Below are 26,944 nucleotides of genomic sequence, written 5' to 3' on the forward strand. Positions count from 1 at the left end.
AGGTGGAACATCACTGTAAATGTAATGGACAAGGCTCCACACACACCCAGCTGTGTAAATGAAGAGTACAGTTGATGAGACAATCTTTACCCAGAGCAGTCACACGGGTCACAGCAGCTCTTTGACGATAATCCAACTAATCAGAGACAGAGTTCTGTTCTGAGGAGAGTAAAAAAGGGTCCCTACAAAATACAGATGCCAGGTCCTTTGAAATATGACTCTTGGAAAGCTCCACTTGGCAGGTCACCTACTACTATATCCCTCAAAGCACCTTCTATGAAAGCTCATTAGTCAGAACACCGTCCCCACTAATATCTCCCATCATCATCTCAATGTCAAGACTGTTATAACCTGCATAATGAATTATGCAGGTTACGAGTAGCATGTCTCGTAAATGTGTATACACTAAGTGTATAGTACAGAAACTACAGTAAAATATGCACATCACTTCGTGGAGGTGCTGGGTTCAAAAAGAGAAGGGAACAACCCGCACACTCAAATGCTCCAAAAGGTTATTTATTGACGACGTTTCGAGGCAAGGATCTTCATCTGGTCAAACTCTTTGACCAGATGAAGAGCCTTGCCTCGTCGTCAATGAATAACCTTTTGGAGCATTTGAGTGTGCAGGTTCCCTTCTCTTTTCCTACAGTGTATAGTACAAAATGTGATGTTATGGCTTTATGAGTAACTATAAGAGAACATGATTATCGACATAACAAGTATTATTGACGCGTTATGGGCTTGTAGATCGGCTATTTTCAGCATGCAATTAAGTGTAAAATGACTTATACTGGATCCCTTGTCCATTAGTCCCTTCCTAACATTTTAGTCTAGTTTTTTTAGTCTTAGTTTTAGTCATCATTACTTAGTTTTCATTTCGTTTTAGTCAGTGAAAAAAGGTAGTCAACGAAAGCAACGAAAGCAACACTGCTTTGATGAACATCACGTCCCTCGATGACAGAACTCCCTTCATCACTGGCCCACGTTTCCCTCTAATCACGTCATTTAGCATTCCTCCTCCTCCTCTACGGCATTTCCCTGACTCAGGAGTTCCTCTCTTAATGAGACACCAGGAGATAATTGCTCGTCGAGGGGCCAGAAACAACTGACATCACAGTGTGTGTGTGTGTGTGTGTGTGTGTGTGTGTGTGTGTGTGTGTGTGTGTGTGTGTGTGTGTGTGTGTGTGTGTGTGTGTGTGTGTGTGTGTGTGTGTGTGTGTGTGTGTGTGTGTGTGTCCTGCATTATGTCACTCAGTCATGGCCCTGTCAGCTAGAATAGAACAAAAGGATATCAACGTTACCTTGATTCTCCATATTTTAAAATGTTATGTTTTTTTTACATAATTTGTCAAGCAAATATATAGAGACAATCACTAGATCTAGAAGCGCACAATGCATTGCGATACCGTGCTTCACGAGCTTGTAGATCAGACATTTGCGCATTTTCTTTTGTAATTTTTTGGAAAATGTGATCTATTACCAAAAATAGGTCTGTATGCCAGCTTGAAAGTGGTTAAGTCTGTCTTTGGGGTTTTATAAAATATTTAACAAAAGAAAAGTAGCAAAGGATTGTTAGTAAAATAAGAGCAGAGGATCAGATCCAAGGTTTAAATTCTGCCCGGTTTTACTTTACTACCAGTGTTTTTTCTCCAGACTAGTGCAGAATCTAACAACACTTTGGAATCAGCAGTACTGTGCCCAGATTAATTGAACTCTCTACTGTATAGTTGCAGTGCATAGCATGATGTCTCACTGCAGGCAATAAATCATGAGAATATAATAGGATTAGGACTGCACTTCAGTTGTTCATTGCGACATTATCGTCTGAAAATACTGGAGCTATAGTTTGTGTGGTTTGCGTGGCTTTGATATCATAACAGTAACAAACACATTGCAGCCATTTGAAACATTTTTAAAAATAAAATAAATTTACATTCCAAAAAACATTTGACTTTTGCCTCTGAGTGACATCCATTCTTTACATGTACTGCAGATTCCCACACATCACAGAGCAATACTAGACATATTCTTTTTTACTTTTGACCTGTTTTTGCTATAACTTAATGTAGTTTTAGACCATAAAACACGATAGATAACAGCAGTCAAAAAACACAACCTTCCATTTATAGCGGAAAAAGACAAGCGTTCACATTTTGGGGAAGTTGTAAACAGCATTGGCCTACTACACATACTTAACTGGTAAGAATGGATCATTCAATCAATCGTTTCCCCCATACAGTAAATGCCACCAGGGTTTGATTTTCTAGGAAAACAATGCAATGAATTGTCAGCCTACTTCAGAGACACGGTCATTACAAGTTACAACCAGATCAAACATAACGCATAGGACCACTTCACCACTTTTCAACCTATCTTCATATAATAGGTCCTCACTAATAATCATGATGAAATGGCACCGGTCTACTCGGTCTGTGTCTCATAGGAGGGCTGTGGGCAGTTCAGAAACCCGTCCACCAGTGACATCATCGATGGGGAATCCAAGCTAATAATAGAAACTGCAGGCATTCTAGTCCTGAAAAGTTGCAATGCGAAAATGGAAGCCATCGTTCTCACGGTAATAAAAATCTAAACATTTTTGTTTAAACAGAAATCCGTTTAACGATTATGTCACTGGTGGACGGGTTTCGGAACTGCCCACGGCCCTCCTATGAGACACAGACTGAGTAGAAAAATAAATGTGGTATTTTATCATGAACATTAGTCAGGACCAATATGAAGATAAGTTGAAAAGTGGTGAAGTGGTCCTTTAGACAGTGATCATCACACTTTAGACCACTTTACTTCTTGAAATCACCAACGTGATGACAGGATTAACCCATTCTGGGCGGGAACCCCTTTTGGTGTTTTAAGCATTATGTTATACTTTAGCTATCGAAAAATAGCAGATCTACAAGCTCATCAGTGCCGCGCTATGAGGTCTGCTTGTAGGTCTGCTATTTTTGAAAAATTGTGAAAATATGCCTCAAATCTTTGAATATATATTCTTTCAGAGCGAACGTTTTTAACTCAAATCTTTGCTTCCGGGGGGGTCACTGGAATAACATATTTTCAGATGGGGGGTCGGCGGCCAATTACATATAATGTTTGGGGTCCTTGACATGAAATATTGAGCACCACTGATACAGAAACATGGGTGACAGGATTCAAATCCTCCACCTGCTCCATTGATCCTAATCAATCTATCCCCCACAACGTTTTTTTTTTTACTCTCCATCTGAAAGCTACTTGGAGAGTTCTGCCTGCCTCTGCTGGTGTGCAAATCTATTCATGGTGAAATGCACCTGCCAATTTATTTTAAATGCTCCCTGGGTATGTGTGCCTGGAAGAGCTCTCAGATCCTCTGGAACTGGAACTGGTCTTTTAGAAGTTCCTATGGCCATACCTAAAAAGGCCCAAGAAGCACCCTTCAGCCATTATGGTCCTATATAACGTGGAACAGCCAGCCTGTAAATCTGCAGCTTTCTGAAACCACTGAACCTTTTAAAATAAATCTTAAGACATACCTTTTTTTTTTAGAGCTGCTTTTAACTATAGGTCATATAATGAATCCTTGTTTATGTTTATTTGTCATTTTAAATGTTTTTCTTATTTTCTCTGTTTTTAATGTTTCTTCTATTTGTAAGCTGTGAAGCACATTGGGTTACACTTGCTATATGAAATGTGCTATACAAATAAAGTTTTGATTGATTGATTGATTGATTGATTGATTGATTGATTGATTGGGGGTGAGGGGAAAACCTTTGTTTTTTTATATCCTTCACTCTTTTAATTTGAATCATTGAGTTATCCCTGCTTCTGTTCACAATACATGCATTTCCTTTTGGGAAATGTAGACCTGACTGATATGTTTAATGTTATCACAACAATTAACAATCTATTTTAAAACTAATATTTGTTCATCACATTAACCCTGGCGTCCGTATCCCTATATGTTTTTAAATAGTGAAAGTAGCTGTGTAACAAGCTCACAGGTGCTGCGATTCAATGTGGTTAAGAAAATGTTGCCTCCTACGTTTTTACAAACCAAACCTTGAGTGCCACATGTCCAACCTTGAACCATGACCCTACGGCAATTTGCGATTGATTTTTTTGCAACACAGTCAGAAAGGCTGGCACTTCCACCAGGGTGATACAAATGGATAGCTTGCACTGCACTAGTATACGTAGAGGCACATGCTGTGTCCTTCTCTGTCCACTGTCCCATACTGTTGCTGTGACCCTAACAGATGACGTGGCCAACAGAAGCAGCATGGGGGGAGTGCTGTGCTGTGCATGTATACTTCTTCCGTTTGGCTGAGGAAATTAAACCTGCCTTTATTTGGACGGACTTGCATACAGGATTAAACTGGATTAAAACGGTTATGTTATGTTATGTTATGTGCCGGAGGACGGCGGTATACATTCAAAGCTTGGTTTTTTCCCTTGTTGCATTAGAGAGAGGAAATCTCCCCCCAGGTGGGAGGTGTGGTAGCCTAGCCGATAGTTATACTGCATGGCTGCTGTGATGGAGGCCCTCTGGCTTGTTTGTCTTCTACGCTTGTTCTGCGTTTAAGCATGCAGGTAGACTGCCTGGCGGGCGCCGGGTGGTGCCAGAGATCCAACCATCAGTGTGATTCAGACCAGCTGGCCTGGCCCTAGGGGGGATTTTTGGACAGCTGCTGAAAGTTGGGGTACCATAAACAACCAATATACTGTTAAGGCAAAATGTTCTACATTTAATTATGCTTTAAGTAGCATGTGACAACATGTCAAACTAGGAGGTTTTCATGATTCTGAATCCATTCCTATGATATGAACTTTATTTGTATAGCGCTTTTCAAAACATAGTTCCAAAGTGCTGCACAGAACAGGATTAAAACAAGAAGAAACAGACAGTAACAAGATTATAATGGCAAACAAAACAAAATCAAACATACATGTACAAATTGGCTAATTAAGTAGTTAAAAAATACTCTGTATAAAGGTGAGTTTTTAGACGAGACTTGAAAATGGGGACGGATGGGGCTACCCTAATGTGCACTGGCAGTGCATTCCACAGTTTGGGAGCTCGGGCGGAAAAAGCCCGGTTACCCCGGGTGACTAGATTGGTATGGGGGACAGCCAGGAGAGCCTTATCCGAGGATCTAAGGGTACGCACAGAGTTAGGGAGGGATAACATTTCACGGATGTAACTAGGGGCCAGCCCATTTAGGGCTTTGAACGTGATTAAAAGAATTTTAAAATCACATCTGGTGCTCACTGGCAGCCAGTGCAGATCTGCTAAAATTGGTGTGATATGGTCTCGTTTTTTGGTGTTGGTCAGTAGTCGAGCGGCAGAGTTTTGTATGAGTTGTAGGCGGGAAGTAGTTTTCTTTGGGAGGCCGGAGTATATGGAGTTACAGTAATCGAGGCGTGATGAGATGAGGGCGTGAATGACGGTTTCGAGATCCGGGGCTGAGAGGAATGGCTTGATTTTGGCTATGTTCCTTAACTGGAAGTAGCAGGATTGGACGACTGTTGTTACTTGTTTTTTGAATGAGAGGTCAGAATCGAAAATCACCCCCAGGTTACGGGCTGCAGGAGTAATATTGGTGGAGAAGGAACCGAGTTGAGAGTGTAATGGGAGGGTTAAATTGGAGGGGCCGAATAAAATTATTTCTGTTTTTTTCTGATTTAATTGGAGAAAGTTCTGTGTCATCCAGTTTTTGATGTCTGTGAGACAGGCCAGTAGGCGTGAAATCTTTCCTGGACCTGGTTTTAGTGGCATGTACAGCTGGGTATCGTCTGCATAGCAGTGGAAATGAATGTTATGGGAGCGGATTATGTTGCCGATGGGAAGCATGTAAAGGCTGAATAGTAAAGGCCCTAGGATTGACCTAGCATTAGTTTTGCACGAAAAACACTCCTTGGGCTAAAAAAAAAAAGGCCATAGCCATCATCAAAAATGTGATGAGTGGCTATGGCCATATTTAGCCCAAGGAGTGTTTTTCATGCAAAACTAATGTTTGGAATGGGTTCAGAATCACGACAACCCCCTAGTTTGACCCCTAGTTTGGCCATAGACCCCCTAGTTTGGCCATAGACCCCCTAGTTTGGCCATAGACCCCCTAGTTTGGCCATAGACCCCCTAGTTTGGCCATAGACACTTGTGCTGATTTCATCACATTTGTGATGATGGCTGATGGCTGATTCTGGAAAAAGATGACTCCTAACGTCGTTGAAGTGGGACTCATAAAATGTCCCTGGGACTCATCTCTAAAAGACAGTCCCTGCATCCTGGGACTCATCACATTGAAAACCTGTTTACATCACTGGGCCCTATAAACACTGCATCAATATTTGACACTAGACCAAACAGGTTGTCTCGACAGTAACATTATGGAAAGGACTTATGATGGTGATAGATCCATTAGCAGATGCGGGAGTGATGTAACCATACCATCCCTTAGTTGCTTTCATGGCAGGTGATATAATATGTGGACACTGAGCTATGCTGCGATTATCTGAGTGGAGAGAAGCACTGTGTGAAGGCCCAATGTCCAGGAACAGTTTTGAATAATTCAACAAGGTACTTGTTGAATGAATTACTAAAATGTCCTCGTCATTGGTCTGAATAATAATACCTAGACTAGAGTGACTCACAAGCCAACTACTGCGTGTGACTCGAGGAGACAGCATGAGATTTTAACAAGGTCAGTTTAACCCATTCTGACCCGAGATCAGATTCATACGAGGTTTCCACTGGACACACACTGGTCTGATTAACCCATTCTGACCTGAGATCAGATTCTAAAAATGTCAGTCGTTCTTCGATTTTTCAAAAATAGCAGACCTACAAGCTCGTAGCGCGCCACTCGGTGGCGCGCTATGAGCTTGTAGATCTGCTATTTTTCAATAGCTAAAGCATAACATGATGCTGACACCAGAATGGGTTCCCGTTCAGAATGGGTTAATTAACTTGGAAGCCCTCCAAGTTCCAGACATTTTGCGAGTATAGTGTCACGACTCACGACACAATCTAAACGTGAATTGCAGCTGTCGATTTAATATCTCCTTGAGCAGTGCTGTCAGTTCTACAACAAAGACCATTCCTGTACAGTACATCTCTCAATAAAGCTGTTTGGAAAGCTACACACCATCAACTGTCCTTACACTACTACTACCCCCCCTAGGCAACTACTGCAATGTATAAGCCTTGTACATGGTTCATGTATTTAATCCATTTCTCAGTTTGAGGTCCTGAATACAATGGGGTTGCACAAAGAAAGAAATGCATTACAGAGAAGCACAAATCCTCTCCCTGCACATTTCGAGGAATGAGGTAAATAAACAACAACAATAACACAATTATCTCAAATCACATGTGGATGACTGAGATGTTAAGACTTGTCTGCACTCGCATCACCACACGCTGGCAAGGAGGAGATTGTTCTTTCCTCCGTTCACATTTCTGCTAACTAGCTCGTGGACATTATCTGTGACTCTTACAGTATCTGTCACTTTATACTGTTTGTGACTCTGCATTGCTTCCAGACGGATATACCTCTGAGCGACTCTCAGACAGAAATTGATTTTGTCACATGGCACCCTAATGCAGTTGAATTCTGCTCCAATAGGCAAATTATATTCCATCTTTCTCCCAGTCTGTAATAATAATGCCTAGTGCAACAATGAAAATAAAAGCACATGCCGGCTCTGGTGATAAACAACATGACAAGTCAATGAGTACAAATCCTTCAAAATCCCCAGCATACTGTATCTCTTCTGTCTTACAAAGACATCAGGGAAATGGTGAGAGTGAAGTCAATAATACAATATTTCAACTGTACTGTACGGTATGTCTCAGTCAGATGCCATGGAGATAAATTAGCATGTTGAGATCAGCTACACTCAGTCCATCTGCCGATAATATCCCAAACGGCTTGCTGCCACTTAACACTGAATCTTGTTTCTGAATTCACAGAAAAAGTAAGGCATGCAAAAAAGGACAGATGGCCTCATTAAAAAAGAAACTATCCCAAGGAGGCCATGTCTAAGCCCTGCAGGCTCACTTTCAGATTCAATAATCAATGTAGAGCATTTCCTAGGAGGAGAGTTTAATGCCTGTAAAATCTGTTCAGTGAATTCTGTTCAGGCCTGACTGACTGACCGAATGAATCCCCAGGCAGAATACAACGTGACGAGACCAAATTATTGAGTACCCTGTGTGAAACATATTGGAGTTGTAACTTGGGTTCCTGGTGAATTATTCTGGGGACAGCTTGTCTGAGGCAATAAAGCAAAGCAACAACCTAAAACAATTTAAAAAAGAGGCTCAAACTGGAATTATTGCATAGATATATAACCTGGAATGAGTGGGGAGCCGAGCTATGTTTATGCCACGTAGTGTTGGACTAAGGTATAACATCAGAGACACATACTTCCCACAGATTACAACCACACACGGAGATTTTGAAAACATGACCAATGACAAAGAACTCCCATATCTGCTGGGCGAAGTACAACAATGTGCAAACACAGCAGCAAGATTTGTGAGTTGCTGTGATAGGAGAAGGATATCAAATGGAACACAACCACCCTAAAGAGTAAAGACTAATCATTGTGTATATTCCTGCACTATACATGCATTGAGTGATCTTGGTACATAGAAGTTGATCTATTGAAGATTGAGATTGAGATTGAGATAAGGATATGCACTAATAAGCTTTAAGCTTCTGCCTATGCCTTTTCAATTACCTAAAAAAGTGTAATGTCTCCCTCTGAAAGATCAAAATAAACTACTCATTCATACTTCCTTTGTTTCCCCAATAGCCATCTTTTTGATTGATACATACACACACATGCAATGTTACCATTGTGGCACACCGTATACAGTATGTCATGTATGTTCTTGTGTGGTTCTACATTTTGAATAGAAGGCTGATGAAATGTTTATCTTAGCCTCCCATATAAGTCTGCAGTACACAAAGGGGGTTAATGTGATGTCTGTAATGCGTTTCCTTGAGGACTGAGACCTCACAACATTCCTCACACACCAGAGAGACAGCAGCCAGCCATGCTCTGCCCTGGGGCCACATATCATCACTGTCCCTCTCCATCTGTCACATGTGTGACACAAGGTGACATGATGCGCTTTCTCTTAACGTCTCATTCTTCTTCAGGAAAAAAGGCCCCCTACTACACTTCCTCGTGCAAAAAGCATCCCCTTCACGTGTTTTTGACAGATTTTCAAGAATAATTTCATTGTGCTCTTCTTTTAGATTAATCACAACGGCTACACTGGCCTTACTGCAAGTCTAATGTAATGTTAAACAATACTGAAATAATTGTTGGGATTTGTCCTGGATATTTTAATCAAAATGTAACCAGTATTCACTGTGAAATAGGCCTATAAAAGAGTCACATTCACATTCACATTCAGTAAACCATGCAATTAACTTGTGGAAAAACAGGCTGTGTGTTTTGTTAGAAATTCTAAACAAACACAATCGCTTGGGTATCATACAGGATAGTATACTATAGTAGTGCATTATATTCTGTATACGAACTTAGAATAGACAATACACTATCCAACTATATGCTAACCAAGCGACAGAGCATACTATACACGACTACAGCATACAAGATATGAATATAGCCAAAGGCATAGTCGCTCGCCTCGCTCTCTCTCTGGGGTCGATTACATTTCACAGCATTTTCAACAAGCTGTCGCGTCTTCGCAGCGCCAGCTTTTTAATCAATTCCACACAATTCGAGACACTTACTTTCGTGCTTTGAAGTTCCCCATGTGTGCCGCGGAACTCCGGGACTCTTGATAATGGCTCTTCCAGCTGATTTCAACGCGTCCATGGCTAATATAAAGGTGTGTGTGTTCTCGGGCAGGTGGAGGAGGAGGAGGAGGAGGCTGCCTGGCGTGGCGTTGCACACAGTGAACGCACCGCTCCGTGGAGTCCACAAACAGCCAGAGGAAAGTAGCGTTCGCTGGATTGTTTTATGGGCAAGAAGAGACAGAGTTCCTCCCCAGACAGACCCCAGTTCCCGTGGCGTGCACCCCGTATTTCCCCCTCTGAAACTGGAGTCTGCGCTCACCGCTCAGTGGTACATTGATAGGGCAAACACAACTGTGTGTCTTCCCTTGCCGTGTGGTTGTAATGAAGTGAGATTGGCAACTGCCGGCGGCTGCCGCCGGGCAGCAAGTCACAGATGTAGGGCGTTCCCTTCGAATGTTACACACACCCACTTCAAAAGTGAAAGGGGTGGTAACCTGTACCCCGACTGGGGTGTTAATTAATTGTGGAGCCGCGAGATGTCAGCGTGATGAGGCTGAGCTGCCGCTGCGTGGAATAAAAATGTCAGATTATGTTATGTGGAGAAAGAATGATTAAAGTCAACGGGGAAACTGCATGTTAGCTTGCCACTAGAAAAGAAATGTAGAAAAGAAATGCTAAGAGGGGGGTGTGGCTAGACCTGCATCATGCACTGCTGACTGCTGAGGTGCTATGAATGCATCCCCTACCTACACTACAGATCCACTAATGAAGCTAGCTGATACTATCAGCCTGATGTGTGTGTGTGTGTGTGTGTGTGTGTGTGCACTGCACACAGCCACACACTCTCATGCAGTAAAGTAATGGAATTATACTTTAGTACCCGGACCAATTTTTACACATATATTTGCACAGGCACTGAGTCTGACTGCACACAGGTCCATGATCATGCACCCATCCCGTGCCATTGCCAATTAAGAAAGATAACACGTGTGGAATTAAACACACACACACACACACACACACACACACACACACACACACACACACTTTCTCTCACGCTGTGCGTTCTGCCTGCCTGCATGATGCGCGCGCGCACACACACACACCACCCCTTACTTGCATTGTGTACTGTAGGCCTAGAATAGATAGTGCTCTTTTCTGTGATTGATTGATTTAAGTATGTATTAACAGTGTGCAGAATTACAGTACATTTCAAGCACAACTCAATACAAAAACTGTTAACTGTGAGTGGACGACACCATTAAGCATTAAACTTGTTTACAAGAGGGTCCCCCGTTTCTTTGTGCATATAGAAACATTACTTGTGGCCCTATAATTTGGTAACAGCACGTGTAATTCAAGAAATATGCAGCTGTATCACCTGTGGGCCAATGCCCAAGTTCTGTATCACTTTTAAAGATCCACTGAAAAGCTGATTAGAATCCTATTGGTTTGAAAATACTTTGGTTGATGTAATTCAGTGGACGCGTCCTTTACATTTGCTGTCTATTAGCGCCATCTATTGATGCAAAACGGCTATTACACAAAGTCCACTGTATGCTACTGCACATCATTGGTGCGATCGAGTCCCACAAACAGAAAATGGTAATATTGTAATGGTAACATATTGTAAATATGCATTAATGTTTGCCAGTTCAACTGAATAAAATGAAGAGCACACACACACACACACACACAAAGCACAATTGTTTTAAGTCCTTCATGGTGAAATCTTTATTTAGGTTCTCTGCACAACTCAACAGTGTGGGGGCTTTCGTGTCAAGTGTGATCATCATCACCATCAGCCTACAATATAGTTAATCTCACAAATAAGGTCCCGCCCAGGAAGGAAATCATAATGTAGGCTACGTATTTCATTTAGAAAGGATTATTACAGTATAGCCTGAGGAGGTGGCATGCTGCAGTTATAGCAGTGTTCTGTTCTGTTCTGTTCTGTCTGTTTGAGATGGTCTCTAGTTAACCCATTTTGACCTGGGAACGATTCTGCAAATGTTCCTCTAAATCCTGACTCGTTTTCTTGGAAAAAGCAGTTTTTTCTATGTCAGTCGTTCTCAAACACTTTCATGTCACTTTTCACGATTCTTCAAAAATAGCAGACCTATACAAGCTAGTAGCGCGCCACTCGGTGGCGCGCTACTAGCTTGTAGATCTGCTATTTTTAAATAGCTAAAGCATAACATGATGCCAACACCAAAATGGGTTAATTTAGTTTTAACCGGACACTATACTGCAGCTATACAGTACATGTACATACACTGGCTGTTATTTACGTGTATGAATGTGTGTGTATGTGTATCCATGGCTACACAGCGCGTACAGTAGAATCATGCAGCATATTGTTATCGTTCCGTGTCTTAAAAAGGATGCTGTGGCGCTGCTGCTACCGCTAATGCCAGTGAAATACTGCATCAGAATTAGCTTTTTAACCCATTCTGACCTGAGATCAGATTCATACGAGGTTTCCACTGGACACACACTGGTCTGATTAAACCATTCTGACCTGAGATCAGATTCTAAAAAATGTCAGTCGTTCTTCGATTTTTCAAAAATAGCAGACCTACAAGCTCGTAGCGCGCCACTCGGTGGCGCGCTATGAGCTTGTAGATCTGCTATTTTTCAATAGCTAAAGCATAACATGATGCTATAACACCAAAATGGGTTACCGTTCAGAATGGGTTAATAAACTGGAAAAGCGAGACAGAGAGAGAGCCATGTTTTTCCTCAAAATCTTTCAAATGGCCTCCAACGAAGTGTGGCCTAAAGTCGCAAACACCGAAATAATCCCCCCCCACACGCACGCACGTAAAACTGCCTTTCCTATTTCCTTCCATGGAAGACTCTGGATGTGAAACTGATTGACATTGTTTGTTTATGGTTAATTAATTATAAGCCCTGCATGTCATTTCAGTCAGGCGATGTACCCAAAGTCACAGAAAACATTTTTTTTTTTACCCCAATCATAAAAGGACAAACAGTCTTGAAATAAAGTAATTTCTGTCGATTGTATACTCTGAAGTCCGTTCACCGTTTCTAGAATTGAACCAGTGCAGCATGCGTCTTCTCCGCTTAACGTTTTGCATATTATTCAGGTATACGAACGCCGAACGGCACACTGACTGCATCTTAAAAACACCAGAGGGTAACCTTGAGAGAAAGCCTATCGCTGACCCCTGTTTGTTTTTGCACAGTAGCCTATCAGTGTATTTTCAACAATATGGCATCAGCTTTTTGGGAAGCGTTGGATATTTTTCCTCAGTGACAAAGACAAAGTTTGCATGTTTTAAATTGTTTAACATCCCCCACAGAACATGATCATGCTTCTTCTTCTTCTGGAACGGCTACATTGTTCTCTTATGTGGGGATGGGGGGGGGGGAGTTAGGTCAGTAGAAGAAGTACAATATTAGAGTCGGAGGAAAGAGAGAGGGCTTCATAACAAATGAAGGAGGCTAGTTTTAGACGAAGGAGTAAAGGTAGTGTCTTTTTAAAAGGACAGAGGAGAAGAAGCAGAAAGAGCCACTGAACTAGTCAGCTAGCATGTGGTCTCTCAGTCATTTCTGTTCAAATGTCTTCATATCGTTTCCATCCACACAATGACAGACAAGTGACCGTTTTATCATTCATCCCCTCCGTTTTCTTTTTTAACGTCATTGTGTCACACACATAGTAATCTCTCTCTCACTCACACACGCACGCACACAGTCTCCCTCTCTCTCTCTCTCTCTCTCAACACACACACGCGCTCTATATTCTCAGTTTTCTAATTTACTCTCCCTCTCCCTAATGCCATGTCTTTTCCTCAAGGAGGGGCGTTTAGAAGGCAACTGGTGGGGAGGAGGAGGAGGAGGGGGGCCTATGGTGGAAGCAGGACTTACTTGGCCCTCGCTTGGCCAATGATTTTCAGGTCCGAAGCCAAAAAAGTCACATCAGTCCATGGATTTACATCGACGAGTCGAAAAACAAAACCTTTCAACTCAGACGACATCCGTTTCAAAGACGGGCCACGCAGTCCCTTCCCCTTCAGCACCTCCTCCGGGTTTCTCAGTTCCTTCCTGCTCCTCTCCCCCTCCTCCTCCTCCTCCTTTAATGCTTTCTGAGGCACAATGGTGGTCTTGCGACGGGGCCTGGTAGTGTCCTCCCAGGGTCAGGGACTCCAGCGAGCGGCTTCGGCTGGACAGGACGCTGCTCAGGCTGGCCTGGCGGCGGGCACCTCGGGGCTGGGTTTCAATTTCCACACGGACTTCAATGTTTTTTCCTTCCCTGTTAAAAAAAAAAAAAAAAAAAGAATACAGCCTGATAATTAACAATAAAAATAATAGAAACACACACAAAAAAATAACCAGCAATTAAAACAAACTACAGTCACTGCAATGACTTGAAAAGATTCAATGGGGGGGGGGCAGATCTGATAGGGAGTGAAACGCTGTTCCGCAGTCTAGTGGTTGTAATTTACAATTTAGGCATTTAGCAGACGCTCTTAATCCAGAGCGGCTTACATTAGGCAAGAACAAAAAGCATGGCAATACAATACATCACATACTGTACATAAAAAGTAGTTATCATGAAACATGCGTAAGCTAAGAACGTAACAGTGGAATATCTATATAATGAAACTATACATATAAACTATACATATACTGAGTATACTATACTATGCTATACATATGTACTATGAAGTGCTATGACTACATACATGTCTACAGAACATGCTATAAGTCTGTATCAAATGCTGTATCAAATGCTGATCTACTGTAAGGGCCAATTCATACTCCTATTTTACCGCTGTTTCAGCGCTGTAGTGCCGAAATGATTTCGGCTCGTCAGAAATGTTCAGTAGCACCGAAGAGCCGACTTTAGGACGGTGTACCCCCCCCCCCGAACCTCAAATGACGTCAAATTGTAGGCTCTACAGCACCGAACCGACTTTTATTCGGCTCTAAAATAGGAGTATGAATCGGCCCTAAGTCTACAAAAAGTGCCTAAAAAAGTCTAAAGGGGTAGGGTAAGTGCTACGGGCAGCAAACACAGTGAAAAGTGCAAGACTCCGAACTATACACTTTTTTCCCCCCTTTTTCTTTCAAGAAAGAAGACCAACCTTAAAAAGTCGACATTGCTGTCAGGCTCAGGCACAATAACCACCTCACAGTCTTCCGATTGGCTGTCGTGCTGCTGTGTGAATACGTGGCGCTGCTGCTTCGTGGCTTCTTCATCCAGTTCCATATAGCTCCCGGGCTCTGGAGGGGTGCTGCCGCTGCTGGTACTGGGGAGCACGCCCACCTCCTGTACACTGACCCGGACCTCTTGAAGGCTGGTGTCGCTGAGTGTTGGGTTGTTCTGACCCGTCCAGTGGTCACTGACGACATGAGAGAACAGGAGATCTGAGCAGAGAAGAGGAGACGTCATCGGACCAGGCCACGCTTCAAAGCAACACTCATAATGCACTATTATGTATACAGATTATTTGATTTTTTTCTTGCAACATGATTTTGTTTAATCCATTCTGACCCGAGATCAGATTCACACGAGGTTTCCACTGGACACACACTGGTCTGATTAACCCATTCTGACCTGAGATCAGATTCTAAAAATGTCGGTCGTTCTTCGATTTTTCAAAAATAGCAGACCTACAAGCTCTTAGCGCGCCACTCGGTGGCGCGATATGAGCTTGTAGATCTGCTATTTTTCAATAGCTAAAGCATTACATGATGCTAATACCAAAATGGGTTCCCGTTCAGAATGGGTTAATCCTTTCATTAGAAATGCGGCAATGTTGAAAACGGATTTCTTTATTTAGTCTTTGTTTCCTTATATGAGATTTACTGAAATCTCAAAAAAGGTGGGCATAATAAGCTTCGGCTTCAGGCCTTTCCTTTTCGGTCAATTGTATGTATGTTGTCAACCCCTTTTCCTTGTAATAATGTATTACATTATTATGTAATAATGTAATAATGTTGGATAAACCATGACGAGACAAATAAACTAAAAAAATTAACTATCTATCTATACTGTAATTGTAACAACAGTGTTGTTTTTGGCAGAACATTTTGATTTTAGTTTTAGTCAAAGTCTCTTGAATAGGTTTCATTTAGTTTTAGTCACATTTTAGTCACCTGGAATGTTTTAGTTGACTAAATGTCATAATATTTTAGTCGACTAAATCTACAGTTGATTTAGTCAACTAAAATGTATTTTGGCCGGCCTTGATGTTGTCGTAATGAGTGATTTTACACTTACACTGAAAATAACCGATCTACAAGTTCACAACGTGTCGCAGCGTGACGCGTTGTGAGCTTGTAGATCGGCTATTTCTCTTGTCCACTTGTCCCCTTCTTAGCATTTTAGTCTAGTTTTTAGCCGTTGACTAAATTGTCAATACATTTAGTCTTAGTTTTAGTCCTCATAGCTTAGTTTTCATTTAGTTTTCATCAATGAAAGAAGGTAGTCGACGAACATTTTTCGTCTTAAGTCTTATAGTCGACAAAAACAACACTGAACCTAAATAAAACCCAAGTAAAGTACTGAGTGAAAGGAAAGCTACGTATAATAATACTCACAGCTGGCTAAATCCTCCAGCTGGATCTTGTGTGTTTCAGAATCCGGGGGCTCGCCCTGCGGTCGACACCAGCCGTTCCTGCAGAGCGACATGGGAACGACGCCGTAGACATACGTCAGCATGAGCGGCACGCCCACACCTGCAGAAAACACAACACAGACGAGCAGCAGGTTTAAAAATGTAGTGCCGCGATTTTTTCCCATGATCATCAGGTATTATTATAATATAAGGAGGAAGATTTCTTTCAAAAAAGTGTGAGAATAACACGATTACAGTATAACTTATATGCTTTATTTTCTTCCAAGTTACAGCAATGACGTGTGTTCGCGTATTTCACCGCCCCACCCTCCCTTTCAACAAGCCCCTCTGAAACTTTCTGACGAGCAGAAAGAAGCCTCTTCCTGTGCCGTGTGATGATTACGCGACATGTGATCTCACGAGGAATTTGGGCACACAAAGCCGAGCACGGAACCAACAAAGGGCCATCATTAACGCGCCCGTGAGTGCTGCTAAAACACTGGGGACTCCATCTAGTCTACGAGGCTGCTAAAACACTGGGGACTCCATCTAGTCTATGAGTGCTGCTAAAACACTGGGGACTCCATCTAGTCTACGAGGCAACGCCAGTGCTGCTAAAACACTGGGGACTCCATCTAGTCTACGAGGCAACGCCAGAGCAAGAGGCTGAGGCAGTCAACATAGACAAAGATGAGAGGAGAGAGAGAAAGAGAAATAAATTGTGTGTGTGTGTGTGTGTGTGTGTGTGTGCGTGTGTGTGTGTGTGTGCGTGCGTGCGTGCGTGCGTGCGTGCATGCAGTGCGATGCGTGCGGCCGTGACACCAAAAGCACAAGACAAAGAGAACAAAATGAAGACATCAGTAAAGAATAAAGATGCCCCGTTAGCAAAGTATGGGGGAAACAAAAACTGTGCAGGTTCACGATGAAGCAAACAATAAACACAGGACGGGCGCTTTGATCAACGGGATGACAAGAACTGTGTGGGACAGAGAGAGAGAGAGAGGGAGAGAGAGAGAGGGAGAGAGAGAGAGGGGGAGAGAGAGAGAGACATACGCAACCAGAGACAAAAAACGGTAGCGGCGTAAAGACCAACAGGGGATTGAAGTGGGGAAAGAGAGCGACCCGAACACAAAAGCGACATCAGAGCTGACCTCGTCTCGTCCTCCGTGAGAACAGACCGGGCCTTTCAGGATGAAAAATGTAAGAGGGGGAGGAGGAGGGCGGATAAACAGAGACAGAGAGAGAGAGAGAGAGAGAGAGAGAGAGAGAGAGAGAGAGGAAGGAGGAGGTGGGATGAATGGGGACGTTTGGCCCGATGCGATGTGCTGCAGCTAAGCCCCTCATCCGTGCACGCCAACGCCACGCACGTTACGCACGCCACGCCACGCACGGTACAGTGATGGACGCAGACAGCAGGAGCTCCCCGAGGCTGAGGAAAGGGACGACATGTTGACCCACATGTTGACAGACATGCTGCTGCCTATAGGCATGATGAGCATCATGCCTATAGGCATGATGAGCACCACCATCACACAGCAAGTCCAAGTCCAAGTGTCCAAGTTGCTCCTTTACACCTGGCAGGGGGGAGTTTCCCTGGTTGGACGTAGCGCGTGGAAGGAACACGTTATTCCAACCAGTTCCTTTCCCCTCCATCAGGCGCCCCGGCTGGCCAGGGGGAGGCAGTTTAGAGACCAGGATTACTGCATGTTTTTGTGAGGGTATCTACCCTAGGGGACACGGTGTGTGCGCTTGTACTGTATGTGTCGACAGCACTATACATATACCACCAGTATTCTTCCATACACGCGTGAGAGCTACTGTATATTAACGCATTATTGCTGTGTATATTGTATATGATTGGGTCTCAGATCGAAGGACAGTTGAGAATGTATATATTCGCTAGTATATGTAAAAATCTAAAATGAGTATAGTCATGGTTATAGATACAGAAGGTTTCTAAACGTGTGGGTGTTCATATGGTTGCATACAAGTGGGTTTGCATCTGTACGTTTGAGTACAGTGGCATGTTTAAACTTCATTGCATGCTATGGGACTGTTTTTGTCTCACATGTGGATGCAAATGCAGTACAGTCAGCACTCATTGCAACGGTGAATATTTACTGTGATTTTGTACAAAGTTCCCTTCGCCTCTTAGGGCCGATTTATACTCCTATTTTACCGCTGTTTCGGCGCTGTAGTGCCGAAATGATTTTGGCTCGTCAGAAATTATCAGTAGCACCGAAGAGCCGACTTTAGGACGGTACCCGCCCCCCTGAACCTCAAATTACGTCACATTGTAGGCTCTACAGCGCCGAACCGACTTTTATTCCGCTATATTCGGAGTATGAATCAGCCCTCAGTCAGTTCTTTGTTCTTGTTCTGGCTCAGAGAGGAATACATTGTTGGCAGTGGATATACAGCCAAACGTAAACTGTATCATACCTTGCGATGCGTACACTATTTATTATTATACAATTTATGATGAGTAGCTGTGTGGTAGGTATATGCGTGATTTGGGCTCACACTGGCAAGAATACCAGGATTCATTAATTAATCAGTGTTTCCAATTCTCCAATTGTTCTCTTCTCTTCATAGTAATGGTATCGTTGACATTCAAAATTGACTTCAATGTTCACGTCAATACTGAACGCCATACACTTGTATCGTTGTTGGCTAAGGGAGCACTTGTTGTTTTGCTTGATCTGTTGAGGGAATTGGAACTAGGTCCCCAGTTCAACCACCACTCCCAGAACAAGACATTTAACAACCAACTGCTCCCCGGGCGCTGAAATAATAGCACCCACTGCTCCTAATAGTCAGAAATGCAGGTTAAATGCAGAGGGTGAATTGTTATGGTGACATACAGTACCCCAACAACTAAAGAGGACTACTGTATATAGATACCCCCAGGGGTATATTTATACTTAGCCCCCTCCTTCATTCCCTCTAATCTACACCAAGTTGTGAGCTTCTATAGATCTGCTAGTTTCACCAAATGCTTGCCCATTTTCGCTGGACTTTCGTCGTCTATTATGAGTATATGACAGGCCAAAATGGGAAGCTCTATAAGGTTAAAGGGGTTAAGTACAGAATGTATAGCGCTGGAAACGTGTGCTGGTAAATGAAAAGGGTATAAAGTACAGAATAGTCCAGCTGGGATTTCCCCACAGACTCCATCATGGCCCATAGCACTTACCCCACCCCCTTAGATAGCATTTCTGTAGACTTAGATAGCATTTGACACAGACTTATAGAATGTTATGTAGACAGCACTATAATTGCATTGTATGTAGTCATAGCACGCCATAGTACATATGTATAGCATAGTAGTATATATGTATAGTTTATATGTATAGTTTCATTATATAGATATTCCACTGTTACTTTCTTAGTTTACGCATGTTTCATGATAAATGCTTTTATGTGATGTATTCCCATGCTTTTTGTTCTTGCTTAATGTAAGTCGCTCTGGATTAAGAGCGTCTGATAAATGCCTGAATTGTAAATTGTAAATTGTAGTTGTTTGATAACACAGCATGCTGCAGCACTGCTAGTTGCCATACTTGCCAGCCATGGCAATATTACGTCGTTTGAAACAAACACCGCCGCCATGTTTTGGTGTCTGAGTGCTTCCTCCATGTTTGATGGATGGTGAACTCTGTACGGTCTCTGTACTAACTGGATGAGCCACCAGGCACTCCCTTGGGAGTCACCAAAGCCATACGATATGTGTGTAGTTCTCTTTATGTGTAGTGTGTGTGTGTGTGTGTGTGTGTGTGTGTGTGTGTGTGTGTGTGTGTGTGTGTGTGTGTGTGTGTGTGTGTGTGTGTGTGTGTGTCTGTGTGTGTGTGCGTCACGAGCGTGTGTGTGTGTGTGTGTGTGTGTGTGTGTGTGTGTGTGTGTGTGTGTGTGTGTGTGTGTTAGCTGCTCTACCAGATGGGAGAGCTGTGAGAGGTAGTTAGTGGCGCGGTCAGTGAGGTGTGAACAGACATGATAGACCTCTTCTCCTCTCCTTCTGGCCTCGGCTATACAGTCCTGACTCATTACTTTAACAAGGAACATCCCATCCATCCTGACCGCAGTGACCGCTACAGCTACCGTATAGCAGCCAGACGGTATGCTCCTGAACTGAAGCCCCCGAAGAGGCATTCAAGGTTTCATTATTGAATGACTTGACTCTCCTTATTAAAACTGCTGTACTGCAGGTAGTGTCAGGAGGGTTATAGGAAGGGTGTTTATACTAAAAGGTTCGTAGTGGGGAATTTGATACAGTAGCAAGCCATGTACAGTACGGTGTGAAATCATAAGTGTTTTAAATGGGGTGTAAGCGATATGTTTTCTTAGGTTAAAGCTGGAGAGAGAGGATGACTCTCGCATGTTACTGACAACAAACACTTATAGAAAAGATTGTTGTTGGATGTATAATTTAACAATCAAGTTTCACTTACATCTCCTTATGAACCTGAGTGTATCAAATGTAACCACCATCCGTAAGGGTCTATTTGGTGACATTAGTGACTGTCCAAGAGTGACCGGTGCAGGTTGTTAGTTCCTTACCCACAGTGACAGAGAAGACGTTATTATTATCATTAATAATGGTTAATTAATGGCTGGTTGTGTGTTCCTTACCCACAGTGACAGTGGGTCAGTGGTCTTAGTGACCGGTGCTGGTTGGTTGTCTGTTCCTTACCCACAGTGACGGCTGCTATGACTGGTGACACTATAATAATTATTATTATTATTATTAATAATAATTGTTAGTTCCTTACCCACAGTGACGGCTGCTATGACTGGTGACACGAACACGGACATCATCACGCCACTTGCCACTGTCAAGTAGTGTTTACTTCCTGAGATATTGTTTTTCTTACAACGACCGTGGACCTGCAAAAGAGACAACGACAACTGAACATCAACAAGCTTCACTCCCTTCAAACAAGGTTAAATACAAATCGCTTAAACCCTCTATAATAGTGAAGTTGACCCGAGTTGGCTCTGTATTTGGTGCGCTCTTTTTTTCTCCCCCCTCTACACCAAATCTCACTAAAAATAGCTGATCTACAAGCTCACAATGTGACACAACGTGGCACGTTGTGATGTTGTAGGTCTGCTTATTGTCGCCCAGTGTTTCCACCAGAATAGTGGAACACAAGAGTTCAAAGTGGTTAAATCAATATTAATCCTGTTCTTTTGTAGCGACAGTATGTGTGTCGTGTGTATTTATATTTCATATACAGTATGTGATGTTCAAAGAGTGTTTCAAGGCCATGTTTATTTGTACAGCGATCCATTTAGATGAATATCAGATTTGCAGAGGGGATACACAAGTCTAAAAAAGTCCACGCACACTGGTGGTCCAACATTATTTTGTTTGCGTTAAAATACTGTATGCGGGGAGTTCAAGGTCAAAGGGGTGGTTTCATTTTAGGGGCATTTTTGTTTTAAATATAACCGAATCAACCAATCCCAGGAAAGCAAATAAATCCAAAAACATGAAATTAGATCCAAGTGTGTTTGTATCTGGATCCCCCCCCCGAGTCCTCTGAATCTAATTTCTGGGTAGAGGATTTGCAGCAACGTGTTTCAGCTGATGATGAGTGGGGAAGATGATTTACAAAGAGGCCCAAACACAGATGGCAAATAGATCTGGATAATGTGCACCAGAGGTCATTAGGCCACTCATTGCTGGTTTTTGGATTTTTCTTTTTTTTTTTCTATGACAAAAGCCGGAAATTACAATTCTCTCCGGACATCCTGGCCAGCAAAAAAAAACCAAAAAAAAAACAAAGAACATAGCAATTTATCGTTATTATCACTGCAAGTTTAGACACATTTCAAATGGTCTGTTCCTCTCTCTGCATCAACAACAACTGCATTCTGACCTGAGATCAGATTCTATAAAATGACTTCTACATCCTGACAGTTTTCTGAAAAAGCTATGTTTCTGTGTCAGTCGTTCTTCGATTTTTCAAAAATAGCAGACCTACAAGCTCGTAGCGCGCCACTCGGTAAACCCATAATAATTGAATAAATCTGGAAAACATCATTGGTTTGTGATCAGTTTGACTGCTTAATGAACAGTAAAGACATCAGGATTAGGTTAAACCTGGCTGTTAGCCTGGTCCGGAGCAGGCTAAGTCCAAAGCATACGTTTCCATGGTAACTTATGTAGCATCACTTTCATGAAACCGAATCAAGCCTCAACATATCCAGGTTAACTGGTTAAGTTAATCTGGCAAGATCAACCAGCTTTCATGAAACCGGTTAAGCACTGATCCAGGATATATTAAGCCAGGATATGTGTTAAAGCCCGGCTTAATCTCTAATCCAAGTTTCGTGAAATAGGCCCCAGGTTTACCTTGCGGCCCATGTAGATTATTATTATTATTAATATGTTATAAAACAGATCAAAGTGTTACCTTGCGGCCCATGTAAATGGGTATTCCCACGATGATGACGGGGATGGCGATGCGGCTATGAGGGAGATGACGACCGGAGCTCCGAGCAACATGCCCACCTGCCACAGAACCTTCCGGGTCTGTGACCAGGGCTTCTTGCCCAGAACGTACAGCCTGAGGGACTGGAAAGAGACAGAGTTCAGAACGGGTCTGTGACCAGGGCTTCTTGCCCCAGAACGTACAGCCTGAGGGACTGAGAGAGAACAGAGATCAGAACGGGTCTGTGACCAGGGCTTCTTGCCCCAGAACGTACAGCCTGAGGGACTGAAAGAGACAGAGTTCAGAACGGGTCTGTGACCAGGGCTTCTTGCCCCAGAACGTACAGCCTGAGGGACTGAGAGAGAACAGAGATCAGAACGGGTCTGTGACCAGGGCTTCTTGCCCCAGAACGTACAGCCTGAGGGACTGGAAAGAGACAGAGTTCAGAACGGGTCTGTGACCAGGGCTTCTTGCCCCAGAACGTACAACCTGAGGGACTGAAAGAGACAGAGTTATCAGGACAGACCCAGAGAGGGAAACATTGGAAAACAGATTCACGGTATGTTTTGGAGTCTATAGAGGGTATTATGCGCATGCTTAAAGTGAATGGCACATCGAGTGGAAAATCGAGTGGCAAAGCACCATGAAAAGCGACTTTAACATTGTTTAATGTTGTTTAATGCAATCAGATAGGACTTTTCTGTTTGGATGTCTGGGCTGTCGAGGACAGAAAGTATTTTTTTGCCACTCAGTAGGCGTTCCTGCATAACTTCCGGGTTTGATGATGATGATGCCATGCGCATACCCTCTATATTAGACACAGAATTGTGTGTGTGTGTGTGTGTGTGTGTGTGTGTGTGTGTGTGTGTGTGTGTGTGTGTGTGTGTGTGTGTGCATGCGTGCGAGAAAGATATAGATAGAGAATAGAGATAGAGTGAGAGATACACACAGTAATGGCAAAATATCAAAACAAATTGTATTTAGAATGTGACCCATGTCATGTTCAGTATTAGGGGGGGGGGGGGAGGAGAGGAGTATGTAAATTAGGAGGAAAATCTGACAAATGACGAAGCACACTTTCTTGCACACTTTCACACACATTGCGTAAAAATACATAGCTTAGTTAAAACGTGAAAACCAATGGCGTTTCAGTACAGCAAATTGAAACTTTTGTAAAAAAATATCTACAAGGTTCCATATCTTTGCACTACAGCAGCAGAATTAACCCATTCTGAACGGGAACCCATTTTGGTGTTAGCATCATGTTATGCTTTAGCTATTGAAAAATAGCAGATCTACAAGCTCATAGCGCGCCACTCGGTGGCGCGCTATGAGCTTGTAGGTCTGCTATTTTTTTGAAAAATCGAAGAACGACTGACATTTTTAGAATCTGATCTCAGGTCAGAATGGGTTAATCAGACCAGTGTGTGTCCAGTGGAAACCTCGTATGAATCTGATCTCAGGTCAGAATGGGTTAAGCTGCTCCGTTTTTAAACGTAGCTAATCAGCTCCTAATCAGGCTATATCCAACTCGGGTTGCGTGTACCGTTACCGTTACATAGGAATATGGATGCCGATAGAGCTGATTAATTGATGATGTGTGAGCCAATGGCTCCTGTCCAGAGACTGGAAAGATCAATAGGTGGCCTAGAGCCTAGAGCCTATAGCGTGCTTTTTTCAAGTGCCGTTTCAAAACAACATAGACATGAGTGACTAACTGGCTCGGTTTGCATGGCTGGCTGGCTGGCTGGCTGGCCCAGCTAGCTATTGCTGGCATTTATTTTTTGCTGAATATGAAACCATTTAAAATTGATGTCAGACTGTAAAAAGAATCAAAGAAAAGTAACCACACCCTTAAAGAAATGCTAGTTTCTCCTTTGTAGAAAAAACACATCGTTGTAAAGTGTGGGTTTTAGGCGTTTTGCTGATGCCGCATCGCGCCCGGCCCGTAGAGTGTTATTATTGTAGTGGATTTGCAAAGGCCCTTATCCCTCTAAAAACAATACGTTGAAGGTCTGTAATTTCTAGGCGAGAATAAAAAATAACAGCTTTTAGTTTCGGAGCATACACAAACATTTGGGAATTAGAGGTAATGGCATGGTTTACGGTCTTTGTGTATGTTCGGTACATGCGCGCGTGCATTGTGTGAGAGCACACAACACTACAGTGGCTTAACCCGTTCTGACCTGAGATCAGATTCTACACAATGTCTTCTATATCATGTCAGTTTTCGGGGAAAAAAAACTATGTTTCTATGTCAGTGTCAAGGACCCCTCAGAATTATCTGTATTTGGCCGTGGACTCCCATCCTGAAAATATGTTGTTCCATGCAGGGACCCCCCCCCCCCCCCCAGAAGCAAAGATATGAGTTTAAATGTTTGTTGTGAAAGAATATATATTCAAAGATTTTTCAAAAGATTTCAAAAATAGCAGACTTACAAGCAATTTTTTTCAACAGCTAAAGCATAACATAATGACTTAACCCATTTTGGGGCGGGAACCCCTTTTGGTGTTATAGCATTACGTTATGCTTTAGCTATTGAAAAATAGCAGATCTACAAGCTCATAGCGCGCCACCGAGTGGCGCGCTACGAGCTTGTAGGTCTGCTATTTTTTGAAAAATTGAAGAACGACTGACATAGAAACACAGCTTTTTCAGAAAACTGTCAGGATGTAGAAGACATTTTTTTAGAATCTGATCTCAGGTCAGAACGGGTTAAAAAACACACAACAGGCGTTCCATCCATCCAGCCCAGAATGTCTTAACTAACCTGAGGTAGTGCACGTCTGTGATCTCCTGCATACACAGCCAGCAGAACTGACAGGCACAGACCGTGCAGTTCATTCGGTTACAGCTGCCGTCGTTGGTCTTCATGATGTAGGCCCCACAGCGCGGACAAGCCTTGATCTCCTCTGCATCTAGAGACAGGAGAACACACAGAGAGAGAGAGTTATGATGTAGGCCCCACAGCGCAGACACAGAGAGAGTTATGATGTAGGCCCCACAGCGCAGACACAGAGAGAGTTATGATGTAGGCCCCACAGCGCAGACACAGAGAGAGTTATGATGTAGGCCCCATTACTCTAAGGGTTTCCCCCAGGCAGTCATACAGTACATACAGTACCTCCACCAGCCTCCTCGTTGAAGACGTACAGCGTGGAGGCGTCGTTCCCTCCGGACGTGTGGCGTGCTCTCTGCCGCCGGGCCTGGTCACACGTCTGGTCCGGGTGCCACAGCTGGCGGCAGTGGTAGCAGAACTCCGTGTCGCAGCCCTCGCGGCCGCAGCTCAGCTTGGGGCATTCTGCACAGCCATAGGCTATCACCGCGTAGCTGTGGGTTCAATAAGACATGATACTGTAATAATGAATTAATTTTTATAGCGCTTTTCCAAGTGCTCAAAGCGCTTTACAACGGTTCATTCATTCATGCATTGGGAGGTGAAGCGGCGAACAGTCGACGCCAGCGTCCTCACTTCCCACATTCACACACGAGCTCATACCGACCAACTCATTGGAGGCGATGCAGGGTTCAGTGTCTTGCCCAAGGACACTTCGACCTGTGGACAGTTGGAGCTGGGATTCGAACCGCCGACCCAGGGATCATTGGACGACCTGCTCTACCTCCTGAGCCACAGGCGCCCACAAAGAGTGAGGGAGGGAGTGCCAGGCCACTCACTCACTATAAGTAATACGGGTTTGGACATGCAATGGTTCAACACACTATGACTACTACTGTAATGAACCTGTTGTTGTTCAGGTTCAACACACCATGACGTTCAGTGACTGGTCTCAGAGTGAACTGTATTATGATGACGACTGTGGAAGGTGACGGTAATTGTTCAACTTATCCTCTGTTCATAACATGCAAACCACACATTATTATAGCCTAAATATTTTAACTGTATAAGTCCAGGGACTGACATCATGCTATCTTCTTGGTGTCTGCTTTGTGTTTCAAGATGTTTCAGGGTTCAGAACTCTGACAGTGGTTATCAAAGTGCGGTCCCCTCAGGGTTCCTTGGTTGGGTCCCAGGTGGACCCTCTGAGGGTACAAATGGAAATGGAACCATCTGAGGATCTGATGCTTATTTGTCTACTTATTTTCCTGAATTATATGCATTTCATTTAACCCATTCTGACCTGAGAT

The 26,944-nt window shown here is 43.2% G+C and overlaps 2 protein-coding genes across 2 annotated transcripts in view; both read right to left on the reverse strand.

The window, feature by feature from the left end:
* The window catches only part of LOC308334309 (low density lipoprotein receptor adapter protein 1), a gene marked incomplete at both ends in the record, with an annotated part of 62,027 nt that extends 52,178 nt beyond the window's left edge, over positions 1–9,849 (reverse strand). The window contains one exon of the mRNA XM_080790996.1: positions 9,765–9,849. Within this exon, the coding sequence (XP_080647122.1) occupies positions 9,765–9,849 (85 nt within the window). The remainder of the gene's footprint in view (positions 1–9,764) is intronic.
* Positions 9,850–12,425: 2,576 nt separating this feature from the next.
* Positions 12,426–26,944, reverse strand: part of LOC308334314 (E3 ubiquitin-protein ligase RNF19A) — a 33,249-nt gene continuing 18,730 nt past the window's right edge. The window contains 9 exon segments of the mRNA XM_080791002.1: positions 12,426–14,049; positions 14,885–15,167; positions 16,344–16,481; positions 21,130–21,244; positions 22,780–22,832; positions 22,835–22,918; positions 22,921–22,940; positions 25,569–25,716; positions 25,923–26,128. Coding sequence (XP_080647128.1) covers positions 13,764–14,049; positions 14,885–15,167; positions 16,344–16,481; positions 21,130–21,244; positions 22,780–22,832; positions 22,835–22,918; positions 22,921–22,940; positions 25,569–25,716; positions 25,923–26,128 — 1,333 coding nt within the window. The 3' untranslated portion in view covers positions 12,426–13,763.

The sequence above is a fragment of the Protomyctophum bolini genome (assembly GCF_963924005.1).
Source record: "Protomyctophum bolini genome assembly, chromosome: 19".
NCBI lineage: Eukaryota > Metazoa > Chordata > Actinopteri > Myctophiformes > Myctophidae > Protomyctophum > Protomyctophum bolini.